Genomic DNA, 15,533 nt, shown 5'->3' with positions numbered 1-15,533 from the left:
CCCGGTAGGATTCGGAATGACAGATTTCAAATTTCTAGGGAGGAGTTTTGATATTCTTCAATGTCCAGGGTGAATAATGTATAAAGTGAAGCTTGCTGGTGCCGCTATGGATTCACGATCCTCCAATCGGTTTCCACTGGTGCTGGTGGTGAGTCACGACGCGGACCGGATGATCGCGAAAGCGGCGGTGTGTGAGGTGGAACTTTGAGAGGGAGGTGGTGGGTACGCGGTCGTTTCCTTCTCCCTCCTTTCCTCTCCTCCTCCTCCTCCTCCGCCTATTGCTCCACCATCGCTTTCTCACTCGCCGCCTTCAATCCACGACGCCTCCGCCGCCTGCTACTTGTCTACGAAGTAACGGCCGCCACTGCATGACCCAACCCAAGAAACCAAGAATCTAAGACGTCGCGGTGGATCTGAAGCTCGATTTGCTTATTCGAACGCGTCCGATCTCTCCCTCTTTCTCTCTTTTTAACTGTTGTTTCGATTCGTGGTGCTCCGGTGGTTTTTCTGGTGGCGGCGACCGCGATTTGGCTGAGGAGTACGGGAATCTGGTCTATGGCATGCCTCCGGATGAGGCAAAAACCTAGCATTTATTATTTTGACTCCTGTCGCTGCTTAGGGTACTATCGGCCTCTACCTCCGCGCTTGGAGTTTTCGCCGGCGTTGTCGCCCCCTTCCTGCGTTTTGTTGTGAATAAAGAAGCGATGAGGATTCCGATGCTCTTCTTCTGCGTCCTGTGCGTATCTCTTCTTTGTGGTTGGTTTCTTCTCCTTCAACTTTCTCATTTGCTTGCAAATTATCTCAATTTCGTCACTTGATTTCGACTTTTAGGGGCGGCGCCAGTTCGCCTTGAGATGACACTAGTTTCTTGCTGCTTCAATGTTCCTTGACACAGCCTCAATTATGATTCGTTTTCTTGCTGCTTCAATGTAACTTTACACGGCCTCAATTATGATTCGTTTTCCCTCTTCTTTCTGTTAGATTCTCATTTTTTTTATTGAGATGAGCAGAAAGACTCTTCTTATCACTTCTTCTCCTTCTTCCTTTGATGAGTTTTTATTCATGGGAACGTGGATCCTAACTTTGCATCAGACAAATAGTAAGGAATAGTTGGCATTCAACTCAAGAAGTATTGAACTCTAATTAGGATATGGTGATTGATATCGTTAATTCAGCAGTCAAATCTTACAATTCATATTGTGCTAGCAGTTCTTGACTTTGATTCTTTGGATGAAAGTAGCATATAAACTAACTTATATTTTTTAGTACTAGATGGTTTGCTACTCATGTTATTTTTCTCTAAACATAAGCGCAAACTTGTCTTAGTAAAAAGTTGTTTGTCTCTGTTGTTATAAAGGTTCAGCTAAGGTTCTGGCATTTACTGGAACCTACGGGATAAACTATGGCAGGATTGCAGACAATTTACCATCACCCGAAAGAGTGGTCACACTTCTTAAAGCAGCAAAGATAAAGAATGTGAGAATCTATGATGCAGATCCCAGTGTGCTCAATGCATTCAAAGGGTCTGGGCTTGATTTGACTGTAGCAATTAATAATGGGTATCTGAGAGAAATGAGTGTCAATGAAGAACATGCTGTTAGCTGGATCAAGGTTAATGTGCAATCATTTTTGCCTGATACCCGTATCCGAGGGATTGTAGTGGGGAATGAAGTGTTGGGAAGTACTGATCAGGAACTTGCTCAAGCTCTTGTTGGTGCCATAAAGAATGTTTATAATGCTCTCAAGAGTCTACAATTAGCAGACAGTATTGAGTTGTCAACACCACATTCACAGGCTGTTTTTGCTAATTCCTTTCCTCCCTCATCGTGCATTTTTAAAGATGATGTCCTTGTTTACATGAAGCCCATCCTGGAATTCTTTTCCCAGATTGGTAGTCCATTTTATCTTAACGCATATCCATTCTTGGCTTACACATATGACCCTCAGAATATTGATATCAATTATGCTCTTTTCCTGTCCAATAATGGAGTGCATGATCCAAAGACTGATCTACACTATGACAACATGCTTGATGCTCAAATAGATGCCGCTTATGCTGCTCTGGAAGCTGCTGGATATGACAAGATGGAAGTCAGGATATCAGAGACCGGATGGGCTTCTGCAAGTACTGACAATGAAACAGGAGCTAACCTCCAGAATGCAAGGACTTACAATTTTAATCTTCGTAAGCGCCTTTTCAAGAAGAAAGGGACACCACTTAGGCCAAAAATCGTGGTTAAAGCATATATTTTTGCCTTGTTCAATGAGGATTCGAAGACTGGAGCGAATTCTGAGAAACACTATGGGCTATTCGAGCCAAATGGGAGCATAGCGTATGATATTGGCTATTCTGGACTGAAGTCTTCATCTGCATCTCCATCTCACTTAACTTTGAAGGTAGCATGTGTTCAATGTTTCATAAATTATTTATGTTTTTTAAAAGAAAATTATAACAAGATTGTCTCTGGGAACTGAGAATCCCGAATGCCTTGCTAAACACTGAAGAAGTTGCAATGCTGAAGATATGTTAAAACAAAACCAATGCAATCTATAATCAGACACTTCAATAATACTTCAAGCATAATTGATGAATCAAGTTATAACTTTAGAGGATATAATTTACCATTTGACTAGGAACTTACTATACCAACCAAAAAAAGTGGTACGCCTGATAGTGTCTTTAGATTACCAAGATGAGGTGAGCCAGTCTGGAATCTGAAAGTTCTGGCGCATTATCTAAATAGCCACATCTACGTTAGAACAATGTCAACAGTGTGACAAACAATTAGTGTTGTTCTCTTGGATCTTTAATCCATCATTCATACTCTATCCAAACAATATGGAAATTCACATGTTATTGTATTTATAGTGCTCTATTTGACAATAATCTTTAACATGTGGAAGACTTAAATGTCACAGTTCCAGTTGATTGTTGAGGAAAATTACTTGGAGCAGCAACTGAGACAACACAGTTGATCAACTTTGTCACCATTTTCAATCACTAGGCCTTGAGGCATAATGTAGAGGTTGAGAATTTCATTACATATTTGTGAATCTTAATTTAGAGGTTCGAAGTGTCACTATTGAGACATGTGAATTACTAATATTTATTTGCATTATCAAGAACTCTGGTTTCATTACTTGGACTTGCTAATTTTCTTCCTTTGCTTTGCAATTGTTGCAGGATATCCATGTGCAAGGTTCATTAGCAACATACAACATTGTTCTCACATGCTTTATGACAGTCATTCTGTCTTTGACCATTTAGTTTGACAACACAAGTACTGCTTCAAGCAATGGACCATGCAATTTTCGGTTGGATCCTTGTACCTGCTCTTTGTTGTAGTATCTACATTTTCTGTTGACAAGTACAATGCCGGTAGCAATGCTTCTCCCCACATGATCTCAGAAATTATATCAGTGATGTCTAGTAAATATCAATAGGAAAAAATTGCTAGAGATATGGAAGCTGAGAGTTATATTCCTGTTTTAATTTCATGAACAAATTCATACTGGGGCCCCTCGTTGATCGGGGCCTATGTTATAACTAGCTGCTTAACTTTTGATCGTAAACAATAATTAAATAAGTTATTGTGTATGGCTGGATCTTGTTGTTTTCATCACATTTATTGCTGCATTTTTTTTAAAAAAAAAAGTTACTGAGTTCTCAAAACTGTTCAAAATCTCCGAGGTCCCTCCACTGTAAAGTTCAGTTTGTGTTTTAGATGATATGGATGTATGTCTTTGGTGTAATGAGGTAAATCACTGAAAAATTTGCAAAAAAGTTAGCAACATTTCAATCTTTAGACTCAGAGAAACTCAAACGTTATATGGAGTTTGGATGCCTTTTGTTTTGTTCACTCATGCACATGAATTTGTGATATTATGCAATAAGTTATCAACCTAAATTAATTGGTGGGTCTCTTCTTTCTCGTTCACTTTCTTGTTGTGTTGCATCTTGTTCTCCCTTCTACTATCATTTTAAGGCATCGTATGAACATGTTTAGAATATTTGAGTTGGTATCCTTTTATAACATTATGTCCATGATAATAGGATGACTACTAGTTCTAGTACCTATTTGAATGAGTGTAATTTATGTAATCAACTGAACATACGATCAACCAAATTATAAGACAAACAACTAGGATATGATAGCAAAAGACGACCACAAAATGCACCCAGCTGATAGGGAAGAAATCACAAAACAGAATAAAAATGTAAAAAAAAACAAAAAAACAAATGGCCAATGAAATACCATCATATTTATTTATTTATTTTTGAAGAAAACACCAGCATATTGGTTCATAGCTCCGGATCCTTGCCATCTTTTTAATGTTAGGTTCTGCTGTAAAACCATGTTGAGTCAGCGGCCACTGCATTGCCGTCCTGGTTCCTGTGCCAAGTGTAATAGGCATGGGTTCGGTTCTTGATCTCCAAGATGGCATGCCCAAAACTGGCTTCTCTGAAAGCAGAGTAGCTTGGCTGTGGCTCTGTCATGCTGCACATAGAAAATAATAATAATAATAATAATAATAATAATAATAATAATAAGAGTTTCTTGATCATTTAGTCACTAAATGCATGTAGTTATTATTCTCTTACTTGTTGGCAAGGCCTTCGATATTTCCTCCATCACCCACGGTGATGTAAACAGGAGCTGATTGGTCTGCAATGGGTGAGCACTCTCCATTTGTGATGTTGTATGCTATGTTCGATACCCTAAACTGCAACAGACTCGACACTTAATATTCTTAAATACTGGTAAGTTTTTGTTTTAAAAATTTTTGAAAGACCAAAAACTAATGAATGAGAGTCTTACACTTCTCTCATAGGCATGGACATGGCCAGCAAAGACAAGGTCAACTTTGCTTTCCACAAACCATTGCTCAAACATGACTCTCATGCTCTCTCCTTCCATGTAGTGGTAGTTGTAGCTGTTGTAAAATGGTGCATGCATCAGCACTATCAGCCAAGGCGTCTCACTCTTGTTCACCTTCTTTAGCTCATCTGAAAGCCACTGATACTGAGGAGTGTATTTTCCTATCAGGGCAGAGAGTGCAATAGTATGTTAACCATAATAAATAATTATCGAAGATTATCAAATATAAACTATTTGCCATGTTTCATTTTGCTCTATTATAATGTTTTATCATTCTATTTAGAATCGCTTGAATACATGGTAGATAAAAATGTTGGCTTGGTAGTCTTCTTTGTCTTTGCTGTGGTAGGAAGTAGTTTGTTGTTGTTGTTGTTGTTGTTGTTATAGGTAAATTGATTGATATGTTTGCTTTCCTAGTAAGATGCATAATCTTTTTGTTATGGAAATTCAAGGATAAAACTAGAAAATTATCCCTATTTGCTAGATTCTTTTCTCCCTAGGGAATAGTCTAGGTCTAAGAAAGGGATGAGTGACTTGCAGAAGTTGACCTCCATAGGGCCCTAGAGTCAAGAAGTTGACCTCCATAAGGTTGACGACCCCGGCCAAGTTCCAATCATAGCGGAGGGTGAAAGTCATTTATTGATAACTGAGATATTATAATTATTGGACATAAATTGTCATATATTACAAAGAAAAATCATACCGTATGCTGAATAAGAAGCCAAGACAATAATGTAGGCAGAGGCTCTCTTAATGGAGTACCAAAATGGAGCTGTGCTATTAGAGGCCTTGTAGGGTACATGAAACCTGTGGGAGTATGACTTAAAAGGTTCGATTTCACCCTACAAATCAACACCATTCCTTATAATTCCCTAAATCTCAAAAAAAAAAAAAAAAATTTGATTATACCCATTTAGGAAGAAATTCTATCTCGTGATTCCCTGCAGTCCAAATCCAGGGCTGGTAGGCTGCATTTCGCTCGATGAACTGACCCCATCTATCCCACTTGACTTGATCCTGGAAGTTATCGGCATAGGACAAGTCACCCAAGTAGAGCACAGTCTGCGCGTTTGGATTCGAATCGTAATGCGAGAGTGTGATGTTTGAATCAAAAGTCTGGCCTAGATCCCCTGCACATCAAACTCAGTTTTAAGGCATATAACTAGTTAGATGTATTACCATTGAACAGCCATATTCACAATACTCTTGTGATACCAAAGCAAATTTTAAAAAATGATCAGTAACCTATAAGGCCAAAGGTATAGGGTACATCTGGACCCACTTCAGGAGGAGTTGTGAACCAAAATGTCCTCACTGTGTGATCGACTCCAACAGCATAGTAATATTTTGTATCATACTGCAGAGTAAAGAAGAACTTAGTACCAATTTAAACATTAATTATTGAAATTTGATTTTTTTTTTTTTTAATTGACTTACTACCTTCAGTTTCCTGATAGTTGTGTGGTGGATGTATCCTGATGTATAGTTGTAGTACTTGTAGGTAGTGTACTTGCCCTTGGCAGTGTAGTTGAGGGTTTGTTGAGAAGTGCCATAATGAACCACACTCGATCCAGGCTCATCCACTGTGATCCATGAAATGATCACTGCATCTCCCTTCAGACTCCCCTGGGTGATGTGTACCTTCGAAAATAAAAAGAAAAAAAGAAAGAAGATAGCTAACTGATGAAGATTTAGACTTGTGGACTTATGGTGCAAGTTCACGGCAAGGGAAGTTTCAATGAAACTGAATGCAAAAAATATCATATTTTTCACATTATGAACAGCAAACAATATGTAGATTGTCATGAACATAGTTATAGGGAGAAAATGATGTTAAAACAAGAACAAATCAATCAAATTCAATCTCCTGTCTGATTTTTTTTTTCTTTCGTTTTTTAAATGGCAGCTGAAAATTATTACCATGTCTTTCATTAAAATTAAGCAGCGCACCTGCTGAGGAGCATTGTAACCCGGAGGCACGGCGAAGACATCGGCGTCGGCCGGCATGTCCTCGGATTTCCCTGGCGTCCTCACGTAAGAACTGGTCGCCCCCGCTTCACTGCGGCCGGCCGCCATCACCACCAGCGAGAGGAAAGCTGTAATTACGTGTGCAGCTCCTCTTCCCCTCTTCTGCCCCATGCCTGATTGTTTTGGCGATGGGGGGAGACAAATTGGATTGGAGGATGAGTGTTAATAAATAAGGGAAGAGTCAGCGAGAAATGAGGGGAATATCCGAGGCAGGTGCTCGATTCGATCAGGCAGTTCGAATGTATGCACAGTTGACTGCGGAGGAAGACGACTGGTTATTAACAGAATCGTGGCGTGGGTCTGGGGAAGAGGTTCACAGGGTTGACTTGGAAAAAGAAGACAACTATGATGAAGATGAGTATGAGGAAGGCATCAGCAGCAATTACGGCAGATTTGTTGAATATAAGAGACTTGTATTAAAAATAATAATAAAAAAAAATAAATCAAAACGAACTAGGTTTGTCTAACATGGCTTTCTTCTCCCTCTCACACACTAACTCACTCATGACTTGTCTACCCAAATTATGAACATTAACGATTGACCGATCAAATCAAACCATTGACCGCATTGAACAACCTCTATTTTTTTTTAAGTTAACATCGGGTATCTAGCTCTTACCAACTAATCATGGAAATTACTGATTTAGCTCCAAAAATGTTTCTTATCTACTATTAGAGTAAATTTGGAAGTATTTGTAATAGGCCATCTAGCAACTTAATATCCCAAGTTTGTTATCCCATTTGAAGAAAATGTCCTAGAGTACGTCATAGTTGAGAATTAAACCATAAATACTTGAGAAACTGCATGAGTGTGTTACTACTGCACATAACCCGAGAGCAACAACCTCCAACTTATTGGGGTGAAAAATATGATAATCACTGTCCCAAAGCCCCTCTAAGACCGCTCCAACCACATTGGAAGGGAGTAAATCACGAGGGTTCATTCGGTCAATTGAGTGAGCTCCTAGGTGAGAGGGCCTAGCACGAGGTAAACCTTACGATTTGAACCCAAGACTAATTGTGACAACTCCTCACCCGAGTACCAACTTAACTAAACCGGTGGGAGCAACAACCTCCAACTTTTGTTTTAGTTAGCATAAGGTATCTAGCTTTTGCCAACTAATTCTTGAGGTGATTAGTTTGAACCCACGAAAGTTTATATCAGTCACCAGGATAAATCGAAAAGCACTCACAGCGAACATCTCATCAACCTAACATTCTTACATTAATTGTCTATTAAAAAAATTCATTTAGTAATTCGTCAAGGTTAAGACTCGATCTTTATATGTCTGAAAAATTAAGAAAATGTCTTGTCAGTATACCATTACCCTGGGCAACAACCTCCATCTTATTGCAGCAAACAACCTCCAACTTTTTTTTAAAATTGTTACTTATATCAATTAATTTTGGGATTAATTGAAAATTGTTACTTATATCAATTAATTTTGGGATTAATTGGTTTGATTTCATGAAAATTACCAGGGTAAACCTCCAACTTATGAACATTAAAGTTTGATCATTAGATGATAATCAATTCGAACCAATTATATGAATGAATATATTTTGGTTTAATAGCTCTTCACCTACATGTGTAGTTATTATCATTGGAAAATCCTATTTAAGGGGGGAAAGCATCTGGAGTATTTTGGACGTGCTTGGTCATTGGTTTTGCCACTTGATTGATAAGTTTTGTTGGAGAGTTGTTTGTCCATTGGGGTTTTTGACTTCAATAACAGAATAAAAGATGGGAAATGATTTATTGGAAGAGAAAACGTAATCAGAAAATGTTACATGGAAAAAAAAATCATAAGTTTCAATCGGAGTTTTAACATTGAATAAGGCTAAATCAGAAATCAAAACTCAATTCTAACCGATTCCATAGATAAATTATGTACACCGGTATCAAGCGTAAATATTGGACTACGCTGTTGGAAATAGAAGTAGATAGATCAAGTTCTTGAAAACACTTTTTCATTATAAATAAATAAAAACAGCAATTTCCATTATAAAGCAAACTATTAGTCATACTAATAAATATCTCTTACCTTGAGGAGAAAAATAATATGGATAATACAAAGGGTCGTCACCGTTCCTTTTATTCATTACAAATCTCAATCCAAACAACGAGTGACAAATAAAACCAGAACTAAAACTTCCGAGTTGTCGTTGATCAAACAATGAATGAAACATTTTCAATTCTGAGATTGCTACAACCTATAAACCAAGAGTCATTAAAATCTGACAATTATTCGATTAACATTAAACATGATGATTATATTACTCAAAAAGAGGATACAAGAGAATTTTCAATTAAGTTTTAGTCGAACTACAACTATAAAGATTAAGGCTCAGCTGGAATGAATAGAACTCCTGATGCGAATGATGTTAACTCTCGAATCTTTAGAAGAGGTCTGAAAGAAGCAGGATGTTCATCCATACTAGTTCATCTGCGTATATGACCAGCTTCCTATGTCACTGATTTATAAGCTCATAACAAATCTAAAAGCTAGAGGTGCAGAGATCAACTTTGTTATTTGGACATAACATTTATATCATCATAATTCAGCCTTTAGCTCGTCTACCATGTCTGCCTGCTCTGCATCTAACTCTACACCATCTCCTATTCTGCATAATAATTTGGTAGGAACACAATCAAATTTGATACTCTTCGACCATAAAAAGGACAGGCAAAAGTAACTAGTGATTAGCATTTAGTTATAGTTGTTTCAACACACTTTATACTCACATCTCAGTATTGGAGATCGCAGAACTATGAGTATTAGATGCATCAGCATGTTGATTGTTGATAATAACCAATTCTGAGTCAATTGTTTGACCCTGAAAAACAATTTAAAAAAAAAAGAGATAAGGACAGAGCATAATTTACAGTGTAGCATCGGCCACCTTCACATCTTTTAGCTACTCAATTCAAATAAGGGCTTACAAGCTCAGTGGGAATGGCAGTGCTTGCAGTACCTATTTTGGCTCGTGGACTTCTCAGAGTCCCCTGCAGAGAATAAGATCAAGTAAGGTTAGCATCTGAAACAAGGACTTATATGTTGTATCCTCGAGAATTAGAAGGAAAAATCTTCCAGGTAATAAATTCATAGAGGACCAGTTGAAATTATAAAGTGTATTCAAGAAAAAAAAAAACAGCATTTCAACAAGTGGGGATCGAGGACTTAACACAAAAGTATCTGATCCTTGACATAGGTACTTGGGAGACAACAAAGCTTAAATTTCATATCGATATTCAAATACAACATTGATATGCCATAAGATACATAGTAAAATAAACAATATCAGAATACTAATCAACTATGACAGAATGTAATATTAAAAGATATATTATAAGTCAGAAGTCCAAACTCTGTAGGGTCAGATTGATACGTAACAAAGTTTTAATATTTTTGAATTAATGTCCTTAAATATTCTTAACATTAATTAATAAGAATTAGAAAGTACTATTACAGATAGAGTTAAGATCGATGCTCATATGGGTGACATTTGCACGAGTCACATCAAAACAAACACTTACAGAAAATGATGCAAGTTTGAAATGGCAGAAAATCCAAAAAAGAACCGCCAGAACTACAGTTTAGCAACAAACATGGCATTAATGGTAATATTATTCATCCCATACTATTCATATAGATGAAAGTTAGCATGATTTAGTCAATTTTATTAATTAGATCACAATGAACAATATTGTGTAGCAAGATAACAGTAGCCATATAAAAAATATATATATTTGAGCCACATGTGACTGAGATACAAGAATCAAGATGAAGTCAAGTGGATAATTTCAGACGATCCTGTTACTAAAAGGTTCAAAATGTGCAGATATAAGAGGACCTTATCAAAATGTCTTTAAAAGGAATAAGTATTGAAGTGTAGCAACTCATGCATCCTTCACTAAGTGAATCAATGGAAAGTCACACATTCTAGATAAGGAGTTGTGTGGTTCACATTTTCTCCCTTTAGTAATTTTTGAAGAAGACTAAATCTTTTTTTTTTGACAAATAGAGAAAATTAATGTTCAATGAGACCTTGTTTGCCCACATTAATCCACAAGCATTGCAAAGCGACCTTGGTCCAGCCGGCCCACGACGCATGGCTGGAGTCATCTTTTCACTAATCCCACAGTTTTGGCATCTGAACAGCCCAGGAAATCAAGATGATAGAAATGCAAATTTATCTACTTTTTTGAAGTACTTAGAATGAAATTTTAAAATCACTATGAAAAGAAAGAAAGATTCATCTGCAACTTACTTTGATTCTCTAGGAGGATCTTCATGAATTGAGCTTTGATCTGGGTCAACAAATGATGAAGCTGATGCTCCATCCGTTGGATTAGCTTTGCCTGCAAACTGACCTTTTCTTCGCTGCATCCTGCCAGGTCATTTTGCATGGAGAATAACTTCAATTATTGCAATTATCATACTTTAAGTAGTACTGAATACTTGACAAACCACTCCATCAAAGCACTATATATGCCCAAAAAAATAATATCTTTCCAAATCACTTATGCCAATATGTTCAATCATCAACAACAAAAAATCGAAATCACAGAGTGGCCAAACATATTTCCATGGCCGCTACATTAATCTACATGAAGGCCAGAAAAACAGTATTGAATACTATGGGAGGATATCTTGGATGTTGGTAGATGAGAGATGCACAATTCCTAGATCCATTGAGAGATGAGAATCCTGATATTTTTGGAAGAAGACAAGGGAGAACTAACTGTTGGGGACTAAACTTGCTTCATTATTAATGTGGAAATATTTCATATACAGGGTTTACATTTCTTTTTAAACTCCTACAAAAATGGTCTAATAAAATATACGCATTCCTAATACTTGATACATGGTGGATGAACCCTCTATAAGAACTCTTTCAATTAAAATAAATAACAATTATGACACAGTAATGTTTTCAAAAAAAAAATCAAATAGAATTAAGGCTCAATTCTTAAGGATGCAACTGTGGTGTTACTCATTCTTCGTTACTGATCAGATCCCAATCTGATTGACACATCTGTGGTTGAACTGGCTGTTGATGTGGTAAGGAAGAACATAACATAATATTGAGAAAAAGTAAGATGGAGATACTCTTAGAAATAGGTATTGAAGATAACCCATTGTTGTTCTATAATATAGACAAACGTCCCTTTTCATAACAAGATATATTTACTTCTCCTTGACTTGAACTTTTCCTTCGGGCTTCTGCGGAAGTGTTAAAGAACAATAATGTAACTCCATTGTGTCATACGATGCATGAAAAATGAAAAACATAAATTTCATTTAACGTGTGGTGCCATTCTCCTAATAGTTTACTTCTTCCCAAAGCAGAACATTCCTAGCACATCAGTGTTCCATCAGTTCATCCTTGACAACAAGACTCCAAGCTGTTTAGAACAGATTCTAATAACTGGAAAAGAAAAACAAAGTTAAAATGAGAAAGGTTCTTCTGATCTAATTAATCAATCCTAGGTCCAAATGTCACTCCATTTAGGGCTGATTAAAATCTATTCAAACATACTAATTTCCAATTCAACTGAAATTTTAATCCGCCATTGGTAGGCGGTGGTAGATCCTCTAACATCAGCATACAAAAGACCACAATAAAGAAGCCAAAAGGAGCCAAAACAATGGTATGGTACAGGATTTGCAACCAATTACATTTTATACCAAAGTGATCTCGCTTAAAATCACAAACAAAACAAATACCTGAGAGCAACCTCTTTGCGTACAGTATACCGGATCTTCTTATCAAAATTCCTTTCTTTCCGCTTCTCACGGAACCTTATCAATGAAGCAATCCTTTTTGCAGGAATATCTGTCCGACGAAGTATATAGTCATAAGCCTGCTGAAGCATTGGTTAATATCAGTGGATAGAGAAAACCCTTAGCATCAAGAATACTGAGTGAATCAATATGGGAAGACCTTATCATCCTGCTGAGTGGGTAATTGCACACCAGCCGTGCCAGTAGGTACTTCACTTCCCCCAAGTAATAACAGGACGGCTTGTACCTGCAACATTTCTATCAGAGACAATTAATATGAAATCTTGAAGCACTGTCATGAGAAGAAGGCAACAAAAGAGTTCGGCATTCCTACTATTCACTGTAACAAGGAGCGGCTCACCGGCACAAACTACGGCATTAGCGTTGTTCTCTAGCACCAACATAAGTTATCGTTCGAGCCAGCTTTAGAACACAGACACCATGGAAGAACAGAAATGGGAGATAAGGAACAGACCTTCTCGGGCGAGACTGAGTCGAAGACGTAAATCTCTCCCTGAAACAAGAGCGTGAGCTGGTTTGAGGCCACGCTCATGAGCGGCGCGGCAGCATCCATCGCATCCGTGAGGTGATCCTGATCGGACGAAACGGCAAGAGCCGCTTCCATCTTCTCCGCACCCGCGGCGTCCTCCATGGCTCCTTGGCCGGGGCCGGGGCCGGGGCCGGGGTCGGCGTCGTTTCCGTACATCACGAGGTTGTCGGGGTTCGCGTCCGACGACATCGAGGGGTGAAGGCGGAGGGAGAGACGGCGGCCGGCGGGAAACGACGGTGGACGGAAACCCTAATCGGTTAGCGGGCGATGGTGAGGGAGTGGCGGCGATCACCGCCGCTGATTTGGGGCTTGATGGATGCGAGACACAGGAAGCGCGTGATTGGGAAGCGATGACGATGATGCCTTCTGATGCGGATGATGATGATGTTGATGATGATCAAGGCGATCGGTCCAGGACGAACTCCCACCGTCTGATTTGAATGGTGATGAATTTTTATTTTTCACGGTTACAATAACTAAATTCGATATATTCTGAACTTTTTTTATTGTAAATAAACATTTTTTTAAAAAAAAATTATATGAGTTTATGCAGTTTTGTTTTATGAAAAGCAGATATAAATTAAAAACTTATTACTCTTAAGAATTTAAATGTATACTTTAGAAATTAATTAAACAATTGATTTAATAAGAATTAATAATATGATGCAGAAATAAAAACACAAAAGAATATTATATGTATAGGAATCTTATTTAAAATAGAAAAAAAATCAGGAAAAAGAACTCTGGCATGCTTTAAAACTAATATATATATATATATATATTTATTTGTTAATTACTCTAATTTGGGAAAAAAAAAGGACATCTTTTATTTATTTTTTTAAAAAAAATGAAAATAGTGCTTTTATCGTATTTTTCATGATAAAAGCATTCAATTTTAGCATTGTTGTAAATATATCTACTGCAATAATTTTGATCAAATTGTTCACATTGTACAGGTTTCGTGGAACAGTTATTTTAAGATGATAACTATTATAATATATACCAGTAAATTTTTATCAAATTATTTTAAGTGTGCTGTAATAGCTATTGTCATATCTACTACAAAAGTGTTGAAATAATTTTAATCAAATTGAAACTATTTGATTAAGTTCGATCAATTTTAATTCAATAATTTTTTTAATATTATAATATTTAATGCAATAATTTTGAATAAAATAAAATAATTTTATTCTATGCTGTAGACAGAAATAAATATATTTTCAAGATTAAAAAAATAAAATATCCTTTTTTGATTATTTGTTTTAAAAAATGGAATATTTTTTTCTATAACAATGAAGCAAAGATCGTTTAATTTTCAAAAATATAAATGAGTTGGGCTGATAATAGGCCCATTCTATATTATCATATTATAGGATAATGGTGCAATGGTTAAATTTTTTAAATATTTAAATAAATAGTTAAAGGTTGAATTTCAGTTGCATTATACTATAGTAATTTTCAGACGATAATTATAAGAATGTTAGTTATTTAGCTAGTCTCTATGCGTGATAATTCTAAGAATGTTAGTTATTTAGCTAGTCTCTATGAGTGCTTCGATGAAAATTTTTATAGAGTCAAATTATTTACTTTCAAAATTAGTTGGTTCAAAAAATTAAATATCTGTATTATAAATAAAATATTATCATATTCAAAGAAGCGTGACTAAATGGAACACTAAAAGAAGGTTCTGTTACACCATGTAGAAGTTATTAGCTAGTTAATATAACTTAGTATGAATTTAAAATTTAGAATTTAAGATTTAACATATTTAAACACTATTATCAGACAAGCTTTTATAATTATTTTAAAATTATTTTAACAAACTTTAAATATTTTTAATTAAATTAGTAAATAGTATTTTGATATAATAATATTTAGATATTCTAAATCATAAAGTTTACCTCCTAAACTTACATTACACATTGTAGTAGCTACTGAGCCGGTCCCATGGATATGGAGGGAGGTAAATACAGGTACACAGGTGGAAAGTGCATAGCCGAGACGTTAACCTCAGGCAGTGACACCCCGGGGATCGACCCCTGGACCTTTCAACCACAGAACCATGCACTCCCCATCTGTGCTACGCCCTGAGGACTTGTAACAACTATCTTCTAGCTTCTACACAAGGTTGTCTTAACTGGTTCCGAGGCCCTGGACAAATTTGTAATATATATTTTTAAAAATATTATTAATTTATTTTATATAATTTTTTTTCAATGGATAAAATTGTTAAATTATTTAATTTATATTATTTTATTTTTAGAGTTCAATGTGGAAAAGAAAGAA

The 15,533-nt window shown here is 36.4% G+C and overlaps 3 protein-coding genes across 5 annotated transcripts; 1 reads left to right on the top strand and 2 right to left on the bottom strand.

Annotated features, from left to right (window-relative positions):
- The first annotated feature begins 228 nt into the window (after window positions 1–228).
- LOC121988492 (glucan endo-1,3-beta-glucosidase 14-like) lies at window positions 229–3,598 on the top strand. 2 transcript variants are annotated; one of them, XR_006114035.1, is made up of 4 exons: window positions 229–756; window positions 1,358–2,397; window positions 2,920–3,026; window positions 3,185–3,598. XR_006114035.1 is itself a non-coding variant. In XM_042541946.1 (3 exons), exons 1-3 carry the CDS (start codon window positions 705–707, stop codon window positions 3,266–3,268), a joined length of 1,176 nt encoding a protein of 391 aa, XP_042397880.1. In that variant the 5' UTR covers window positions 229–704; the 3' UTR covers window positions 3,269–3,598. The 2 variants fall into 2 exon arrangements, 1 of the variants encoding a protein (XP_042397880.1); XM_042541946.1 differs by lacking the exon at window positions 2,920–3,026.
- A 552-nt stretch (window positions 3,599–4,150) lies between these two features.
- LOC121988487 (purple acid phosphatase-like) lies at window positions 4,151–7,261 on the bottom strand. The gene is made up of 8 exons (XM_042541938.1): window positions 6,831–7,261; window positions 6,321–6,521; window positions 6,126–6,237; window positions 5,790–6,010; window positions 5,584–5,722; window positions 4,821–5,041; window positions 4,604–4,725; window positions 4,151–4,499 (listed from the first exon to the last, which is right to left on the bottom strand). Exons 1-8 carry the CDS (start codon window positions 7,017–7,019, stop codon window positions 4,337–4,339), a joined length of 1,368 nt encoding a protein of 455 aa, XP_042397872.1. The 5' UTR covers window positions 7,020–7,261; the 3' UTR covers window positions 4,151–4,336.
- Window positions 7,262–9,125: 1,864 nt separating this feature from the next.
- Window positions 9,126–13,615, bottom strand: LOC121988489 (GATA transcription factor 18-like). Of its 2 annotated transcripts, none has more exons than XM_042541941.1 (8): window positions 13,173–13,615; window positions 12,858–12,944; window positions 12,641–12,780; window positions 11,181–11,300; window positions 10,958–11,063; window positions 9,853–9,915; window positions 9,655–9,746; window positions 9,126–9,533 (listed from the first exon to the last, which is right to left on the bottom strand). In XM_042541941.1, exons 1-8 carry the CDS (start codon window positions 13,434–13,436, stop codon window positions 9,464–9,466), a joined length of 942 nt encoding a protein of 313 aa, XP_042397875.1. In that variant the 5' UTR covers window positions 13,437–13,615; the 3' UTR covers window positions 9,126–9,463. The 2 variants fall into 2 exon arrangements, with proteins under 2 accessions (XP_042397875.1, XP_042397876.1); XM_042541942.1 differs by having other exon boundaries at window positions 12,641–12,777; window positions 13,173–13,613.
- Window positions 13,616–15,533: the final 1,918 nt, after the last annotated feature.

The sequence above is a fragment of the Zingiber officinale genome, chromosome 6B (genome assembly GCF_018446385.1).
Source record: "Zingiber officinale cultivar Zhangliang chromosome 6B, Zo_v1.1, whole genome shotgun sequence".
NCBI lineage: Eukaryota > Viridiplantae > Streptophyta > Magnoliopsida > Zingiberales > Zingiberaceae > Zingiber > Zingiber officinale.
Note: the sequence above shows the minus strand (reverse complement) of the source record. Positions and strands in the feature narration are given on the sequence as shown.